Genomic DNA, 20,187 nt, shown 5'->3' with positions numbered 1-20,187 from the left:
GACTTCCGATTCCCGGGAGTGGCCCGCCCATTTTCTTCCGTCTCCTTCTTTAGGATTGGCTGCCTGGCGCTCAGGCCCCGCCTTCTCACGCCGCCCCGGGCGCTCACTTTTCCCGCCTCCGCTTGGGCCGCGCAGCGGAGCTCCGTGACAGTTGAGGATGGCCGGAGCCGAGAGCCCTGCTGGCTGCCAGGCGGAGCTGGAGCCCGTGGTGTCGCTGGTGGACGTACTTGAGGAGGACGAGGAGCTGGAGAATGAGGCGTGCGCCGTTCTGGGCGGCAGCGACTCGGAGAAGTGCTCCTACTCGCAGGTTCGCGCGGCCGGGCGGCTCCCGCCGCTCTGCCTGCTTCCCGCCTGCAGCGGCCGAGCCGGCTCCCACACCCCCGACCCAACTGCCCTTCCATCCTCAGCTTGTCCCCAGTAGGGTCCTCCCTGCGCCCTGCCGGAGGCACTCTGCATGCTCCGGTCCTTCTCGTCGCCTCTTGGTGGCCTGCTTTCCACGAGCTCATCCTCGTGACCTCTCAAACCAGACCTTCTTCGCCCCACCTCTCCCGCTCCTGCAGAGTGTTAATTAGGCGCCAGCTGGAGAAGAGCAGTGTTAAAGAAAAGTGGGCCGAATTTGAAAATCTGTCGGTGAGGGTGGGCTGCTCGGCACGCCTGCCGTCGAGTTTAACTGCTGGCTGGTGTGTTTTTCCGGTTAAGTTCCGTGTGTCCGTGCGGTGTCGGAACCAAAACATCATGTGACTCTGAAAAGCTCAGAGAGGAGGAAAGGATCATTTTGGCGTTTGTACAATCTTGTGAACAAGAGTTGGAGGGCCTGTGGTGTGTTTAGTGACGCATCTCATACATCTACGTACAAAAGCGGAGAAGGGTGGGTAGGAAGGAACTAGCAGGATGAGAATTGGTGGAAGGAAACAGGCCAACCGTGTCCGAGGGTGGAGTGGAAGACTGGGGAAGGAGGCAAGGAACTTTGGAGTTATTGTGTGATGTGGACTGAAGTCATAATACTATTTGTCTTCCTTAACCAACTTGGGTTTGGACTTCAAAATTGTTGAATAATTTTGTATCCCAGAAATAGTCGCAGATGGTCATTGCCATTTAAGTCAAAGGATCACCATGAAAACACTCCCACTTCTTTGGAAGAAGGAAAGAAAGGTCCTAAGTCTGGGTGTGCGCTGTTTATTAATACCTTTATTTTCATAGAAATGTATTAACTAGGGACTGGAGAGATGGCTCAGCGGCTAAGAGTGCTCTTCTAGAGGACCCGGGTTCAATTCCCAACACCCACTTTACAGCTATTATACACAGACATACATGCAGACAAAACAGTAATGCACATAAAATAAAAATAGATTATTTACAAACAAGCAAATTAAAAATATATATTAGCTAAAAATTTTTGTTGTTGGAGATAGGGTATTATGTAGAGCAGACTTGCCCTGAATTCCTGATCCTCCTGACTTCGTTTCCCAAGTACTGCTGGGATTGCAAGTGTGCATCATCATGCCTGGCTTAAGTTTTGTGTTTTGTGGGGTTTTCGTTTTGTTTTTGAGACAAAATGTGTGGTTCTAACTAGCCTGAGTTCATTACATAGGCCAGGCTGACCAAGTGCTGGGATTAAAAGCCTCGTCTTAAATTTGTTGTTTTTAACAGTCATATCTCTAGAGATATAGAAGTTTTTAAAATTATTATTTTATGTGCATTGGTGTGAGGGTCTCAGATCCCCTGAAACTGGAGCTGCAGACAGTTGTGAGCTGCCATGTGGGTGCTGGGAATTGAACTCCAGTCCTCCAGTAGTCAGTGCTCTTAACCGTTGAACCATCTCTCCTCTCCAACCCCTAGATGCCTGTTGTGCACCCCCCTCCCAAGTAGCTCTTGTAGACCAGGCTGACCTGGAACTCTTAGAGATCCACCTGCTGGGATTAAAGGTTTGTGTCACTACTGCCCAGCCCTACACGTTTTGTTTTTAAAGATTTATTTTTTAATTATTATGTCGGTATGTATGCAAGTGTAGGTGCCCTTGAGGCCAGAGGAATCTGATCTCCTTGGAGCTGGAGTTCCAGGGGTTGTGAGCAGCCCAGCATGGACCCTAGGAACTCAGTGCTAGCTCTCTGCAAGAGCAGTATGTGCTCTTAATCTCCGAATCGTCTCCCTAACCTCAGACTGATTCACTGATGTGTGTGCATGTGTACCACAGAACATGTGCAGACATGTGAGAACAACTGTGGAATCAGTTATCTACTCCACCTTTATGTGGGTTCTGCACATGGAATGCTGGTTTCTAGGTCTACACAGCCAGTGCCTTTCCCCGTGGAGCCTCCCTCACTGATCCTGCTGTTCCTGTGTTGAAGTAAAACAGATATCTATAGAGTTGGGCTGGCAAGAGGGCTCAGTGAAGCACTTGCTGCACAAGCCTGAGAACCTTTGCCCCATCCCCACAAACCACAAAAGGCCAGGCATATTGACGTGTGCTTGAAATCCCCTCTCACCATTTTTAAGTGTTGACACTATTTTTCCTTCAACTTTTAATTTCTAAATATTTTAAATTTACAGATAATCTGAAAGAATAGTATAATGAATATCTGTAACTTGTATATGTATTGTTTTTAAACACTTGTCTCTATTGAATATTTTGCCTCTTTTATTTGTTACTTGACAATAAGTAGTGGACATCATTATACTATTCTCCTAGATGTTTTTCCATTCAACTCCTGCAGATCAAAATGGTTATGTTTATGGATTGACTATCCTCTTTGGTAGAATTATAAGCATCTTCTAAAATTAAACATGTGGTATTACTCTCCCAAAACTATATAAACTCACCTTTATTTTTATGTGTTAAATGATTAAAAGTATCAACGCACAGATTTAAAGTTTCTATTGCTATAAGAAAAAAATTACATAAAAACAAGCATCAGTATAGGTCTGGAATTTGTAATAGTGCTTTGGTCCTTGGTTGCATGACTACATTTTCTTTTTCTATTTTTTTTTTCTTGGTGGGGGTTGATCATTCAGGGCTCAGTGAAGAGACAAGCACTGTATGCCTGTAGTACATGCACACCAGAGGGAGAGGAACCAGCAGGAATTTGTCTAGCTTGCAGCTACGAATGCCATGGAAGTCATAAACTGTTTGAACTATACACAAAAAGGTAAAGCAGTTTTTGCAAAATGCCTTCTAAATGTTTAGATTCTTTTGCAACCACATGCCTACTTAGTCTTGCTTTTCATTCAGAGTAATTGCGTGTTGGTAAGATTTAGTATGGGAGGGAATGGCTTTTCCATAAGACTTAAATTTTAATTATGGTTACTAGCTCACACTCCTTGTCTTTTCCTTTTGTTATTTCATTTGTTTGTGTGTGAGAATGATAAAGACATTTGTTTTTTATGTGTAGTAGTATCCAGAATTACAGTCTTTTGTTGCTTTTGTTGGAAAACTTCAAATAAGATACACAAACATCAGAAAGGCCATTTAGATTCTAGAAACGAGTCAGAAAGGGAAGCTATGTTTGGTACTACAAGAGTAGTTAATTTTAAAAGGAAGCTTAAATATATGTTCTTCCTCTTTTCTTAATAGAAATTTTCGTTGTGATTGCGGAAACAGCAAGTTTAAAAATTTGGAATGCAAATTATTTCCTGTAAGTAAGCACTGTGATTACAAATGTACTTGGGACCAGGGGCTGGAGAGATGGCTCAGCGGCTTAGAGCATGACTGCTCTTCCAAGGATCCAGTTCAGTCTCCAGCATCTAAACTATCTGTGACTCTAGCTCCAAGGGGTCCACCTGACTCTTCTGGATTATGTAGAAACCTGAATACATACACTCACACACACATAAATAGAAATAATTTTTTTAATGCACTTAATGAACTAAGGTTGGAATTTACCAAAGTGTAAAAAAGCAAAATATTTATTCTTGAATATTTCACTTTTATTTGATTGGAAAAACTAAATAGCCCGTTGAGAATCTACAACATACACTGCAGTTAACATTAAAAGTCTGGGAGGAGATGTTCTTGAAGCTGATTGAGTTTTATTTATTGAGATCATTCATGTACACCAAGGCTTTTTAGAGCAAAGCATGTGGCTGGATGAAGAGCTACAGTGAGAATCTGTCTGCAAAACAAACCAAAGCTATGCTTTCAAAAACGTTGTAGGAAAATTGCAGATGAAAGAGAAAAGAAGGAGAATGCCAGTTTTCATTAACAATTGCTAAAACTTCCATGTTTTCTCCTTTAAGATTAATTTCTGATAGTTTTTCTCCTTTTTGCCCCCTAATAACCTAAAAGTCTTGTCTTTTATACCTGCATTTAAAGAACTGTCTTGAGGTTTGGAGAGATGGCTCAGCAGTTGAGGGCATGTACTGATCTTCCAAAGAACTTGAATTCAATTCCCAGCACCCAGTACCGATGGGTTTCAACTGCCTCAGCTCCAAGGGGATGTAACATCTTTAGCCTCTATGGGCACCTGCACTCATGTGCACATACCTGTACATACCCCTCCACCCTCCGCTCCATAATAAAAAGTAATCTTTAAAAAAAAAAAAAAGGCTGGGCGATGGTGGTGCACACTGTTGATCTCGGCACTCAGGAGGCAGAGACAGGTGGATCTCTGTGAACTCGAGGCCTGATCTACAGAGTGAGTTCCAAAATAGCCAGGGCTACACAGAAAAACCCTGTCATGAAAAAAAAAGCCAAACAACAAGAAGTGAAGACAAACATGGTGACTGACCACCCTGGTCTACATAGTTATAAGACAGAGAAACCTTGTCTCGAAAAACCATTAAAAGAAAATGTCTGCCCAGGTCAGTATCAGTTCAATAAACTAACCGTGCATATGATTTTGATTTCATTTGTTATATGCGTATATTAAATCTCTCCCAATTGCTGTGAAGAGGTTAGAGAAAATAAGGTGGTTTTTTTTGGTCTTTATAGCTTGAAAAAAGTATTTCTGTAATAAACTTTTTCCTTTTGACTTGAAAGGTTATGACTAGCTTGTAGAAAGATACTTAATGCAGAGAATTATTAAAAATATAAATTTTGGGGACTGGAGAGATGGCTCAGCGGTTAAGAGCATTGACTGTTCTTCCAGAGGACCCGGGTTCAATTCCCAGCACCCACATGGCAGCTCACAACTGTCTGAAAATCCAGTTCCAGGGGATCTGACACCTTCACACCAATGCACATAGAATAAAAGATAAATAAATCATAAAAAAATTTAAAAAATATATAAATTTTACAATGCATGAGATTGTATCTAATATTAGATCATAATATGTACTGAAATGTACTCTCTTTCAGGACAAATCAAAAGTAAATTCTTGCAATAAGTACAATGACAACTTTTTTGGATTATACTGCATTTGTAAGAGACCTTATCCTGATCCTGAAGATGAGGTAAAGAATCAGAAGTTTAAAATGTGGCTCTCAAACTGCTTTAGAACTGAACTGTGGTTTTTGTTGTTACTGTTTGCTTTGGATTTTTTTTATTTGAATATCATAGAAATGAAATATTGGAGAGGACTCTCTTGAGGTCAAAACTCCTTTCTCTCTCAAGTGCCTCTTCCACCCTCTGGTATTTTCTAAGAAATTAGTTTTTTTCCTCTGTGTAAAATAAGTAAATACGTAAACAGGCATGAAGGCATACATGCAGGCGGAACACTGTATACTTAAATAAAATCTTTTAAAAGTAATTTTAAAATTTATCTTATGTGTATGAGTGTTTTGCCTGTGTGTATGTGTGCCAAGTGAGTATCTGGTGCATGTGATGGTCATGAGGGCATCAGATCCCCTGGAACTGAAGTTGTCGACCGCCATGTGGGTGCTGGGAACTAACCCGCGTTCTCTCTTAGAGTAGCAAGACTCTTAACCACTGAATCATGTCTCCAGCCCTAAATTGGGTCTTTTAAGAATTTTCTTTAGCCAGGCAGTGGTGGCACACACCTTTAGTCCCATCACCTGGCAGGCAGGTGGATCTCTGAGTTTGAGGCCAGCCTGATCTACAGAGTAAGTTCTAGGACAGCCAAGGTTGCACAAACCCTGTCTTGTGGGAGAAAAAAAGAATTTTCTATTTCCTGCTCATGAATGAAATTACACAGCTGCTATAGTTAGAGGGATATCTGCAATGGTCTCTGCATTGGCTTTCCATGTCCTTAATGCTTTGTTATTTATTTATTATGTATACAGTGTTCTCCCTGCATGTATGCCTAAAGACCAGAAGAGGGCACCAGATCTCTTTGGGAATGGTTGAGCCACCATGTGGTTGCTGGGAATTGAACTCAACCTCTGGAAGAGCAGCCGGTGCTCTTAACCACTGAGCCATCTCTCCAGCCCTTTCTTTTCTTTTTTTTTTTTTAATAAAAAATTATTCTTTTTTATTTTAATATTTATTTATTATGTATACAATATTCTGTCTGTGTGTGTGCCTGCAGGCCAGAAGAGGGCACCAGACCTCATTACAGATGATTGTGAGCCACCATGTGATTGCTGGGAACTGAACTCAGGACCTTAGGAAGAGCAGGCAATGCTCTTAACCTCTGAGCCATCTCTCCAGCTCCTAGCCCTTTCTTTGTATATTTACTGATCTGCAAAAGTACTTTGTGTATGTAGAGGAATTAACTTCCACTTTTCTGACTTTTTAATCATCTGGGACCATAATTATTGAATCACATTACATATAAGGGGAAATTAAAAGTATCATTGATAAATATCTCTTAAAACTAAGTAATTTTAAGAATAGGGTAAAATGTTCCTTATAGCGCTTTTGAAACAAAAGACTTCCTGTCTCCCAAAAAAGTAATAAACTGAGAGACAAAAACTTGTCCTGGAACTACCTCTTGTAGACCAGGCTGGCCTCGAACTCACAGAGATCCGCCTGCCTCTGCCTCCCGAGTGCTGGGATTAAAGGCGTGCGCCACCACCGCCTGACATTGAATGTCTTATTTCTTTATTGACTTATTTTTGCCTCTTAAGAAAACACCACAGCAGGGGGCTGGAGAGATGGCTCAGTGGTTAAGAACACCACCTGCTCTTCCAAAGGTCCTGAGTTCAATTCCCAGCAACTACATGGTGGCTCACAACTATCTATAATGAGATCTGGTGCCCTCTTCTGGCCTACAGGCAGAGTACTAAGAATACTGTATACATAATAAATAAATCTTAAAGAAAGAAAGAAAGAAAGAAAGAAAGAAAGAAAGAGAAAACACCACAGTAAAGGGACAGAACCATTTTAAGATGTTAACTAGCTGGTATGAAAGCCTAAGATGAAGGGAAAATCATCCCCTACTCTGTGTGTGTGTGAGTATGTGTGTGTGTGTGTGCGCGCACATGCTTTTCCTAGTGTTGGAAGGAACTTTGATAGCTTGCAGACTGCTTCATGGAGAATGGATTTGTCCTCTTGACTGCTTTCACATAGATGGAATTCTCACAGAGCTTCTAGAGAATTACTCACCTATCTAGTTCTAGTTCTGCCGTGGGCCAGATTTGCTTCCATGTCCTAGAATTCAAAACAATCATTAACAATTTTTTTTTGTTCTTGTTAGGTTCCAGATGAGATGATTCAGTGTGTGGTCTGTGAAGACTGGTTCCATGGCAGGGTAAGGAACAACTTTGACCTTGTAACATGTGTCCCATGGGGCATGATGGCACATGCCTATCACTGTAACACTTGGTGGGTGGGGGAAGAAAGATCAGAGTTCAAGGCCCTGAGCTACTTGATACCCTGTCTCAAAAATAAATAAATAAGCTTGGGAAATGGCTCACTGGGTTAAAGAGCACATCTTTAATCCTGGTGTGCAGGAGGCAGAGACAGGCAGCTTGCTGTGAGTTCAAGGCCACTTGGTTTATGGCTGCCAAGGCTGCCAGAACTACACAGTGAGACCCTGTCTCAAAAAATATTCTTCTGTTGTCCTTTACATTTCCTTTGATAGAGATGATCACTGTTCTTCCACAGTCTGTTTATAAAACAACAGGCATTCTAGGGACTTGGAGATCATAGGAAACATCTGAGTTTCTATATCCACAGCATCTTGGTGCCATTCCCCCTGAGAGTGGGGATTTCCAAGAAATGGTGTGCCAGGCTTGTATGAAGCGCTGTTCTTTCTTGTGGGCTTATGCTGGCCAGTTGGCAGGTAAGTGTTTCTGTGAGGTTGATGTGACAAAAATTTGTGCTTTTGAAATGTGTATCTTTGACCAGAGATTTTAGCAGCTTTTTAAAAGTGGCCTTTAGAGAGGTATAGAAAATATCCAGCTATGTCGCTTTTCCACACTTTGCTTTTGGACTGGGTGAGAGCCTACCAAGAACAAATGTGAACTTGAATGCCGGAATGCAGGTATTGATAACAACCAGTTTAGAGAAAGTACGGGAGGTAGTATTTGCATGGTTCTTGAAGGGTAAATAGAGTTAAAGTAAGCAGTTAAACGTAAGACATATTTTGAAGGGGTTGGCATCACAATTCTTGGGTTACTACAGATGCCTTAGACCTGACAAGAATAGATAAATATTACAATCAAGATCAAGGTGCCAGATGTGAAGGCTGTGTAACAGCCCTTGCTGTCCTGGAACTACCTGCCTCTGCCTCCTGAGTGCTGGGATTAATGACATGCACCACCACCTCCTGGCCCTAATCACCTTCTAGAGGCCCTATCTTTTATTACTACTGCATGGTTGACTTAGCATATGGATTTTGCGAAGTGTATGTATCCCACCTGTTGCAAATGGCAAAACAGCATGTTATGTGGGTTACATACCAAGAAATGGAATAGAAGCAAAAGCCATCAGGGTGAAGGTCATCAGTGTGATACATAATATATTTTACTGCTGTGCCATCTAAATTTGTAGTCCTCACCTTTAAGGATTTTGATCATAGAAGCTACAAGCAGCATAGCAGCTATGCTGTGCTCTCTTCCTACACTGGCTGGCAGTCACAGCTCTTTCTGCTCTTCCTCCTTCCTGCAGACACTAGAACTATATGTTTTGCCCACTGGGATTTCTTTTTAGCTTTTGATTGTTTGTTGTTTTGTTTTGCAAACCCAGACACTCACACATTTTAAGCAAGAGCTGTCCTCTGGCCGATCCCAGCCCTGTCTGGTTTTTTCAGGGTAGGGTCTCTGTCACCCAGGCTGACCTCAAACCTTTGTCTTCATGCTTTCTTAGTTTTCCTCTTCCCTATTGGATACTTTAACCTAGATTGCAAGCCCATTACCCACCATTAGCTCCTTTATCATCTCTCTAGACCCATCCTGACTCCCTCTTCCCAATTAAACACTTGTGTTTTCCAGAGCTGTCTTTTCTTGTTTTTACTAAAATCCCTTCTTACTGTCTTGTTTCTTTAGTTAGTCCATCTATAGTGTATTCCTTAAAGTGCTTATTTAGTGACTAGTATTTTTTAATGAACCATTGATTTGGATTAGGCAGGCATAATGTTAAAAAGTAGTGCTAATTCCCTTGTTATTACGGAGAGTCTGGCTGTCTTTTTTTCTAGTCCAGATATTTTAGCAGAGTGTGATTTCTTGATCTGAGTGGCCAATACAGCTGTGCTGTTTGTTTTGTTGGACCTACAGTCAACAGAGTATCTGCTGAAGATGATGGACTGTTGCTGACTGTTGATGGCGTGGGCAGTCAAGAGGTTATCAAGCCTGAAAATGGAAGTCACCAAGATAACACCCAAAAAGAGGATGTTTCAAAGCATGGAAAGAATGCTGGCAAGGAAGTTAAAGCTGAACAGAATAATGAGCCATGTACCAGCTCTAGTTCTGAGTTTCACTGCCAGGTAGTGTATGAAATTCAAGCCACATTCAAAGTGAAACTAAGTGCTAGGGTGATAGCATAATCAGTAGAATGGCGGCCCTGAGTTTGATCCTCAGGGGTGATGAGAAAGGGGTGGACGTCGGCTGAGGAGGTGGCTTAGTTGGGAAGTTGATGCATATAACCTTGAGGACTTCAGTTCTCTAGTACCACATAACGCCTTTAAACCCAGCACTTGGGAGGCAGAGGCTGGTGGATCTCTGTGAGTTCCAGGCCAGCCTGGTCTACAGAGTGAGTTCCATATTAACCCAAGCTGCATAGTGATACCCTGTCTCCAAGGACAACAGAGCCTGGTACAGAATGCGCCTGAATCTCAGTGCTGGGAAGCTGGAGATGAGAGGATCCCTGGAGTCGACTGACAGGCATTCTAGCCCATCAGTAAGAGACCCTATTTCAAAAACTAAAAAGTGGCGAAGTTGATTGAGGAAGACACTTGAATGTGCATGGCCTTCCTTATGCATGTGTGCATGTGCACACACACACACAGCTGGTTAGAAGCGAAGACTACTGTACCAGAGCTCACATGGTCGCTTACAGTTGTCCTCAACTCCAGTCCCAGGCAATAGTCAGATGTCCTTTTCTAGCTTCCATGGGCACCAGGCATGCACATAGCACACAGACACACATGCAGGCAAACACCTATACACATGCAAATAAAAAAAATTTGTCAAGCTTAAAATACAAAAACTCTGCTGGGCGATGGTAGTCCATATCTTTAATCCCAGTACTCAGGAGACAGAAACAGGTGGATCTTTGTGAGTTCAAGGCCAGCCTGGTCTACAAGAGCTAGTTCAGGACAGCCAGGGCTGTTACACAGAGAAACCCTGTCTCAAAAAACAAAAAAAAAAATACAAAAATTCAACAATTTTATTTCAGACCGTGTTTAAGAATGAAAACACCAAAACTGAGCTGCAGTCTGGCTGCAGACTTCAGGAGCTTCAAGCCAGTCAGTTTGTGAAGAAGGATGCTGCCACCTATTGGCCCCTGAACTGGCGCAGCAGGCTATGTACCTGCCAGGATTGTATGGTGAGTGTCTGGTTCCACTTGGTTTCTCAGATTATGCACCACACAGTTTATTCATGGATTTATAGAGGAGTCCAGGGACGCCAAATTTCCTATGGACCAAATATATAAAGCCACACTTGTAGAACAAGTTCTTGTAGAGGAAAATCAGAATTATGTGATACTTTCTACCAAGTGTTAGTAGAGAACACCAATTCTGTGACTGGAGAGAGGGAGCAAGAGTGCTTACTGCTCTCTCAGAGAACCGGGGTTCAGGTCTCAGCACCCTCATGGTGGCTCATAAGTCTGTACTCCAGTTCCAGGAGATCTGGTAGCTTCTTTTGGCCTCTTTGGGCACTGCCTGCATGTAGTGCACTGACAAATGTACAGGAGAAATACCCATCAACGTAAAAATAATGTAATTAAATCCACCAGTTCTTTTCTTTATATCATAGAAGTGCTTGAAAAACCGAAGAGCTTGAAAATTGGTAAGCTAGTAAATTTTAAATTCAGACTGACTGCATAGACTAAATCTCCTGTGGAAGTTGGAAGATTTCTGAAAAAGATCTGGGTCTAAAGGATAAATTTGTCAGGCAACTTTGAAACTCAGAATTTTCTAGGTGTGAATTCAAAAATGAAAAAATTGTTATTCTCCTGAATTTGACTTTCTGAAAATGACGTTCTAATAGGGAGACTGAATTTGTTTTTGTTTTTAAGAAAATGTATGGAGAACTAGATGTCCTGTTCCTGACAGATGAGTATGATACAGTTTTGGCTTATGAGAACAAAGGCAAGCGTGAGCAGACCAGCGAGAGACGGGACCCTTTAATGGACACCCTGAGCAGCATGAATAGAGTCCAGCAGGTGGAGCTCATCTGTGGTGAGTATGTTCATAGTTTCACTGCAGGGAATGTCTGAGGTAGTAAGCACCTGCCGTAGCTGCATCAGCAGTTAGAGTTGTGTGGTAGACTGCTGCTATCACCAACGGCTCACTAGCATTTCATGCTAGAATAATGTTTAAGATCACAGGATTGTGTTGCGGGTAATGCTGTACAGGTGTGTGGGTTCATGCGGGTCTGTGAAATGAAGACTCAGAGATACTTGAGAGTGGACTTAGCCTCTGCACTTCAGGGGGCTCAGTCTCAGTAAATTGAAGCACTTTTCCCTTCGCCTCTATGCATTTTTACTTTTTGCTATATTTATACTTATCAAGCAGATTTCCATATGCTTTTATCTGAAGTTTCCGAAAATAAAATGTCAGGTGCAAATAACTGATTCATGAGATTTCCTCTTAAACCAAGGTTTTTCAAGACAGGGATTTTCTGTAGCTTTTGGAGCCTGCCCTGGAACTAGCTCTTGTAGACCAGGCTGACCTCGAACTCACAGAGATCCGCCTGCCTCTGCCTCCCGAGTGCTGGGATTAAAGGCGTGCGCCACTACCGCCCAGTTCTAAAGCAAGTTTTGAATATGCTTTGTATCTATGGGAAACTCTCAGACAAAATTCACAAAAGGTATCTGTAACACAAAGGATGGATTAGGGACTGAGTAAAAACTGCAGAGCTAGGCCAGATATGGCCCATTGGGGTGTCATGGCTAGTGGAGGTTGCTTGCTATCCCTCTGACATTATGCCACAGGGTTGCTAGGTGTGGTGGTACACCTTTAATCCCAGCATTTGAGGGGGGGATAAAGCAGGAGGGTCTCTTGAGTTTGAGGCCAGCCTGGTCTACACAGGGAGCTTCAGGATAGTCAGGGCTATGTAGACACTGTCTCAAAAAAGAGAGAAAAGAACAGACTGCAGCATGTATTATTTTAATTAAGGGTAGATACCTGAATACAGAATAATAGGAAAATGTTTCATCCTTTTAAAGTAATTTTCATTGAGCATTGTATCTGACCTTGGAAAGCATGACAGCTTTTTGAGAGGTTTCTCAGGGTTGCTTGAATGGTTCACAGGAAGCTGCTAAAAGGGGAGATACCCCTAAGTCCAGCAGCTCTGGTGAGGTCAGTGTTTCGGTCTCGGTCACTTTCCAGTTGGAGTCCACGACCTTGGGTCCTTTTTATAACATCCATCATTTCTCTTTTGTGATCAATTAATTTTTTTGCCTTTATTAGACTAAAGACTGTTAAGTTTTTTCTTAGTAGACAAGCATTTGGCTTCATTATGAAATTTTCATATGCATGTATCACTGTTGTTTGGGTGTATTTATGTGTATGTGTGAGCAAGAGAGACAGAGACAGACAGAGAGAAGGATAGAGACCTTGAGACCCTGACTAAAAGTTTTTCCAGTGAAAGGGGTGTTGAGGAAATTTCTCAGCTGTGTGAATCTATGGAATCTATGCAAATTTCAGTGAGCGAGTGGTCTAAAGCTGTCTGGTGGGTCCAAGGTTAGTTGAGGACCTTGATTGCTAAGAAAGCCCTACCTAAGTCATTACGGAGAGAGGCTATTTCTGGTTGTGTTTGTTGTTTGTTTGGTTTTTCAAGGCAGGGTTTCTCTGTGTAACGGCCCTGGTTGTCCTGGAACCAAATCTGTAGACCAGACTGGCTTCAAACTCACAGAGCTCCATCTGTCTCTGCCTCCGGGATGCTGGGACTAAAGGTGTGCGCACCTATGGCCTGTTCTTGTTCTTGTTCTTGTTAAACGTGAAGACCCAGATACCAAAATGAAAGAAGCCCAGAGTTAAGTGGGAAACAAGTTTCTCTGGGTTTTAGTTAAAAACATAGGTGTAGACTGTTGGTGAACTTGGCCTATCAATGGCAGATGTTTTGTTTTCAAAGTGTAAGGCCTGTCTGAACTTTTTGTTGTTTTGATACAGAATACAATGACTTGAAGACTGAACTTAAAGACTATCTGAAGAGATTTGCTGATGAAGGCACGGTATGTAAGAACCTTAATCATAGATAGCTTTGTTAGTTTAGAACAAACAGCTTATTTTCTCTAATGTTAAATTGTGCAGCCGGGCAGTGGTGCAGAGGCAAGTGGATCTCTGAGTTCGAGGCCAGCCTGGTCTACAGAGCAAGTTCTAGGATAGCCAGGGTTACACAAGGAAACCCTGTCTCGAAAAGCAAAAAAAAAAAAAAAAAAAGTGCAACCTAAATTAACTGGGATTTTTTTTTAAACTTTTTTGTTTGTTTGTATTTTGAAAAGGGTTTTTCAGTATAGCTTTGTCTGACTTTAAATTCTCCAACTGTCTGTATCAGTCTCCCTAATGCTGGAATCACAAGGGTATACCCCCATATCTGGCAGAGTAGCTGAAAGTTTAATGCAGAAACTACTTCAGGGGGTATTGGTAGGCCAAGGAAAGATCTGTAAGGACAGTGAAATATCGGGGAACCTTACCACCTCCGCATGTGGGGAGGACAGTCACACAGGGTCTGGCAAGTGACTGCAATGAAGGACTGTTGGAAGGGATCTGCTGATGCAGTCCTTGGGTGGGGGTGGGCAGATTACTGGGCAGAAACAGTTAAAATAGGGTCTGGAGAGGCCCAGAGTTAGAAGAACTCTTCTTTTGGGCTGAAGCATTATCTTGCTTAGTAAGTTTGTAATTCTTGTTTTTTTTAAAGATTTTACTTATTTTTATTTTATGGGTACAAATGTTTGCCTCTATGTATGAATGTATATTACATGCATGCCTGGTCCCCAAGGAGGCCAGATGAGGGAGTTAGAATTATAGGGAGTTGTGAGCCACCATGTGGGTGCTAGGAATCAGACCCAGGTCCTCTGGAACACCAGTCAATGCTCTTAGCCACTGAGCCATCTCTCCAGCTCACCATGTCTCTAAGCATGACTATAAGATGTATAATATTTCAAAAAGAGTTCTGGGTAAATTTATGGATGCTTCCTGGTCTCCACTGTTCAAGTGTGTGGTAGAATTTCACCTTTGCTTCCATGGCCTGAGGTTGTCTTTATAAGTGGTTAGGGTTTTGTCTTGCTTTGGATCAGGGCAGCTGGGTGCACTGCTGCTGCAGTCTTGGATTCAGTCCTGGTCCTCGTGGATGAGGGAGGTCATGCTTCTGGTTTGGGGCTGTGATACTGCTTCTGTAAAACAAATTGTGATATCAGATGCCAAAAGTCTTGTCCCAAATGGTTCAGGTTTTGTTGTTGAGACAGTCTCAGTCTGTAGTGGTGATTAACCTGGAACTCTGGGTAGATAAGGCTGACCTTGAACTCACAGAGATCCACTTTTCTTGGCCTCAGTGCTCAGCTCTATTTTCTTGGTTTTTAGAGCTAGCCCTGCTTGTCCACATTCCGTGGGTTACAGCTGTGTTTTCTTTCTTTGCTGCAGTCTCCACTTGAGCTTCTTTCTGCTAGAACTGAACTGTCTCATGGGTCCATTGGGGTGTTAGCCTCCTGTGTAACCTGTGCATTCTCCAGGTTCTCAGGGTGTTTTAGAGAGCCAAGCTCACAACTTGACCCTGGTGTAGTTTGTGGTCACCGTGCTCTTTACTAATTTTGTCATGCGGTTTTAAAATTATATTAGGGGGGCTGAAGAGATGGCTCAGTGGTTAAGAGCACTGGCTGCTCTTCCAAAAGTCCTGAGTTCAATTCCCAGCAACTGCATGGTGGCTCACAACCACCTGTAATGAGATCTGGTGTCCTCTTCTGGCCTGCAGGCACACATTTAGGCAGAACACGGTGTATATATAGTAAATAATAAATCTTAAAATAAAATAAAATTTATATAAAAAATAATATTAGAGGGACTGTGAAGACAGCTTAGCAGGTAAGAACTCATGCTTTGCAGCTCTCATGGACCTGAGCTAAGACCCAAAACTTATGTAAAACGCTAGCATGATTGCACACACCTGTAACCCAGTGCTGTGACAAGCAGAGCAGGACTGCAGTACTGGAGGATAGATAGTGTTTTCTCGCTTGCTTGCTTTCTTTCTTTCTTTCTTTCTTTCTCTTTCTCTCTTTCTCTCTTTCTCTCTCTTTTTTTTTTCTGTCCTGGAACTCACTCTGTAGATCAGGCTGGCTTTGAACTCACAAGATCCACCTGCCTCTGCCTCCCAAGTGCTGTGATCAGAGGCGTACACCATCACTGTCTGAACATAATATCCTCCTTCACAGCTTGCTGTCACTGTTTGTAACCCCAGGTTAGGACAGATCCTTCTGCTCATATGTGTTGGAGCACTCTCTTCTGTCCCTCAGCCTCCTTGCCCCACCATCCATCCTTCTACCAAGAAGCATACATTACTTTGTGTTACTCTGTATTTAAAATATACTAAGAGAACGCGGTCTTGTGATGGCCTCAGTGGGCGCAGAGCTGGACTGTCCCAGTTTATCCTATTTTGATCCGGGTTTTTCCTTGGTCTTATTTTTTATTTTGTTAGTGTCATAGACACCTTTATATTTGATGCTTTAAATCCGTTGCCCATAAGTTAAAGTAGTGCCTCCAGAACGTGACTTGGGTTTTGAGGAATTTTTTTTTAATCAATCATTTTTCAGCAATAGCAATCATCTTTGTTTTTAGATTCAAGATACACAAGTTTTCCTCCCTCCTTCCCTCCCTCCCTCCTTTCCTCCTTCCCTCCCTTTTTCTTTTTTCTTTCTTTTTTTTTTTAAAGGAAAGATATTCTCTCCTATCAGTGCAGAAGAAAGCACAAGTCCAAGCTAGGCACAGAGGTACAACACCTTTATTCCCAGCATTTGGGAGGCAGAAGCAGGGTATCTATTTGTGTTCTGAACCACCCAGGGCTACATAGTGAGACCCGGCATCAAATAAAACAAGAAAGCACAAACCTAGAGCTGAGCAGACCTGAAGGAAAGCTGTGCTGACGAGCACATGCAGTGAGTGACCTTAGGTCTCGGGTCACGTGTGTCAGCGCTCTGTCATGGCTCAGCTGATTATTATTAAGAATGTACCAGGAGATTCATGGACTGTAGGTCAGCTAATCGTCAAGTTGCCCTGTTAGGTGGGTGCTGCTTTTATTATTTTACATGTAGAGATGCTGGGGTAGGTAGTAGAAGCTGAGTTCTGAGTCATTCTGTTCTGCTGCCTGAGTGTGTGACTGAGTGATCACCCATGACCTCAGTGAGCATGTCTGTAAACAGACGCTGCTATCTACACACTAAGGTGCAGAGGCTTCTGTCCGATGTGGTTAGACTGGCAATTTGTCCTGCTGCTGTGCAAGGAAAGCAGTGGACACGGTAACGACTACCTCAAGTTGTGAATTTGTCACTCTTGTCTGTGACAGCCTGTGAGATCACTGTAGAGCATACTGTTTTCCGCTCTGACACTTGCCTAGCTTAGGTGTACAACATGGTTTCAGATGGCAGTGAGCTTCTCCACAAGTAATTCTCTGCAATTCTCTTTTGTTTTTGTGGTTTTTGAAACTGGGTTTCATTATGTAGCCCAGACTGGCCTTGAATTTGTGATTTTCTTCCTACACTAGGACTGCAGACTGTGACCAGGTCAGCTTTTCTGGTTCTGGAATTGGCCAGTGGGTTATTTGGCTTGTTTGTGAGTGCTCTGACCTTTTGTCGCTGCTGCAGAATGTGCTCCCTTTCAAACCTTGGCTTTTCATCAACAGGTTGTTAAGAGAGAGGACATTCAACAGTTCTTTGAAGAATTTCAGTCTAAAAAGAGGAGGAGAGTGGACGGGCTGCAGTATTACTGCAGCTAGAGGGAGTGCGTGCTTCCTCACTCAGATCCGTGGAAATGCCCCTGCTCCAGAGTAAAGAGACCTGTGTCACACCTTGGTCCCCTTTCCATCTTCCTGTGGCCTCAAGCTCCCTTCTCCTTAACAGTAGCCACAGTGTCTCAACAAGTGTCCTCGATGACTCAGCTAAATGCACCTCATTACACAGACTTCAGCCTTCCTATCCGGGATACCCAGGGTTTTTGCTTATGTTTTAAGAAGTTTGATTTGATTTTGGGAAAGCAAATTGGTTTCTTTTTTAGCAATTTTTCTATGACTCCCAAATATGTGTCAACAGAGCTGTTGCCTTCTGGGTCCTCTCTGTCTTGCAGGTTCTCTTCCTGTTAGCCCGAACTTGCTTGGGGGACCATCCCCTCTGCCCCCATGATCACGGTGCCTTGGGTCCCAGCTTCCTCAAGCCTGTTCTGCTTCCTGAGGTTTGGTTGGGGCTTGAAGGGATTTGGGAACTTTCTCTGGACCAGCCTTCAGAGCACTAGGACTGCTGTGGTGTCTGTCTGCCGTAGGCAGGGAGGTTTACTCATGGTGGGGTTGAGGAAGCAAGCCTTTGTTCTGAATGTCGCTGAGGAATTTAAAGTTTCACCAGCGTTCTTTTGGCTCAGACATCAGCGTTAGTACTGGAATGCTGGAGGGCTTACAGGGGATCCACCCTTATCTGAGTCCCTTTGCTGCTGCCTAAAATGACCAGATCCCACCCCGTGACATGTGGGTGCTTTACCGAGTCCTCTGCTTTCTTACATTATCAGGGATATGCAGAAGCATGTATTAAAAAATGGACCTATTTTGATACTGTTCTGTGTTAAGTTATTTTTCCCCTTGGATCTGTGCTGAAGGCGAAGATACTGACTGACCGTAGTGTTGGTGAGTGGGGCAGTGACACTGTCCTGGAAGAGAGACTGAAGATTCCAGACAAAGCCCTCAGCTGCACACATGTCGAGTGTTTGTATGGAAACAGTGTGCACAGCTACTTCCCTCCTGAATGAAGTTTGAAAATTCTCACATAGATTGTTGTATAAAACTCTGTGTTTGAGGGAAGTCTTTCAGGTGGTGTGAAATCTTTTCAAAGTCTATGTGGAAAACATCTTTTGATCTGCAAAGCCCAAAGTTCCTCGCTTGAGAGGAAAAAGGTCTTCCATAGCACACTGTGAGGTACATTAAAGGCATTTTAGGTCACATATTAGTATGGATATTTTTGTGTGTGTGCAGCAGTTGTATGCATGAATGCTTGCTAATTCCTGGACAAGATGAAGGGGCCTACAATTAGGGCCTCGGGAAATGGCGTGGCTCCTGTGCTGTAGCCTGCAGCCTCCTAGTGGCAGGTCCTGTGAAGCTTGTTGCGCAGAACTGGAAGGTTCCTGGCTTCAGGCAATGCCTGTGTGCACTGAGCTAGCCTCCTGGAGAGGACTCAGTTAAAAACCTCAGGTGCCTACAGCCTGGGCATCTTCCAAGTTTGAGGATATTTTGAACTTGAGAGCTGCACTTTCCATGTTCCATCATGTCCTCAAAATTTCTATCTTTGCAGATGTCCAATTTACTACCAAAAAATTGCTGTCTGCCCGTGGCAGGTCAGAACCAAGGCTCGGCAGCAGTATTAGTGAGCAGCAGCAGTTCAGACGCCCAGTGCTAAGGGCTTGTCTCGGAAAGACTCTCCACTCAACCAGAAAACCTCTTTTTGTACCTGTTCACAACTAGTTTCTTACTGACTTGGCCTGTCTCTTCTCATAGAGATGGCTTGGGCTAACATGAGGCAGTTGATATTAATGCATGTTTTATGCAAAACAAAAATGTGATACTAGTTACTTTTAAGGAATTCTGGCATTGTATGTACATTTTTGTAGAGATTACTGGACTTAACTATTTCAATCAGGTTTCTGTAAAGTCCAAATTAAACCAATTTAAAATCATTGATTTTCTGATTGTTCTTGATCCTGTTTTTTTTGTTTTTTTTTTTTTTTGTTTTGTTTTTGTTTGATTTTGACTCTCTTTCTGGTCCTGTTTAAATCTACCTGGCCTCCATCTGCTGGTGGTAAGAAACTGATCCCAAGTGTCTGTTCACAGCTTTCCTACCCTGGGCCCTGGTTAAAACTGGAGGCAGTTCATTCTGTGTCTGCTAGTCTATAAAATTGGTCCTGGGTCTGGAGGAACAGCTTAGAAGGGTCAAGAGAGTTTGCTGCCCAAGTATGATCCGAGTTCAAATCCCCCAAATCTAAGAATGGTTGTACTCACATGTCTGTAGCACAGTAGTGGTGGGAAGGAGGATTGCTGGGGCTGCTAGCATAGGTCCAAGTTCATGATGGGCCTGCCAGAGAGAAAGACAGGGAGAGTGATGTGCCCATGGCAAGTTAGGTGAGCTTCTTCTGTAGCTAAAACGCTGAAGAAAGTGTCCTCGGTGCCAGGAAAACTGACTGGTGTCACTACTCTGCCATAAAAAGAACAAGTCATGGCTCAGAGGTTAAGAGCATTGCCTGCTCTTCCAAAGGTCCTGAGTTCAATTCCCAGCAACCACATGGTGGCTCACAACCATCTGTAATGGGGTCTGGTGCCCTCTTCTGCCCTGCAGGCATACACACAGACAGAATATTGTATATGTAATAAATATATAAAAAGAACAAGAAGCACACAATGTTTCAATGACCCGAAGGGCCACCTACAGGGTAAGTTTCTTTACAGACCTCCCATGTCTCAGGAGACCCCTCACCTGCAGAACTGTGGCTTCTCCACCGCAGCTG

The 20,187-nt window shown here is 43.1% G+C and overlaps 1 protein-coding gene across 1 annotated transcript; it reads left to right on the top strand.

Annotated features, from left to right (window-relative positions):
- Window positions 1–106: 106 nt before the first annotated feature.
- Ubr7 (ubiquitin protein ligase E3 component n-recognin 7) lies at window positions 107–19,362 on the top strand. The gene is made up of 11 exons (XM_048449500.3): window positions 107–307; window positions 3,013–3,146; window positions 3,572–3,632; window positions 5,294–5,389; window positions 7,534–7,587; window positions 8,016–8,121; window positions 9,554–9,762; window positions 10,674–10,823; window positions 11,517–11,679; window positions 13,615–13,676; window positions 17,333–19,362. The coding sequence occupies exons 1-11, from the start codon at window positions 158–160 to the stop codon at window positions 17,423–17,425; spliced, it is 1,278 nt and encodes a 425-aa protein (XP_048305457.3). The 5' UTR covers window positions 107–157; the 3' UTR covers window positions 17,426–19,362.
- Window positions 19,363–20,187: the final 825 nt, after the last annotated feature.

The sequence above is a fragment of the Myodes glareolus genome, chromosome 11 (assembly GCF_982192425.1).
Source record: "Myodes glareolus chromosome 11, mMyoGla1.1, whole genome shotgun sequence".
Lineage (NCBI taxonomy): Eukaryota > Metazoa > Chordata > Mammalia > Rodentia > Cricetidae > Myodes > Myodes glareolus.
Note: the sequence above shows the minus strand (reverse complement) of the source record. Positions and strands in the feature narration are given on the sequence as shown.

What these genes read in the sequence shown, in the direction of transcription:
- Ubr7 (XM_048449500.3), top strand. Translation starts at nt 158, where the DNA reads ATGGCCGGAGCCGAGAGCCCTGCTGGCTGCCAGGCGGAGCTGGAGCCC. An exon ending in GTTCTGAGTTTCACTGCCAG is followed by an intron (nt 9,763 to 10,673) that starts GTAGTGTATGAA and finishes ATTTTATTTCAG; the next exon opens with ACCGTGTTTAAGAATGAAAA. An exon ending in GTACCTGCCAGGATTGTATG is followed by an intron (nt 10,824 to 11,516) that starts GTGAGTGTCTGG and finishes TTTGTTTTTAAG; the next exon opens with AAAATGTATGGAGAACTAGA.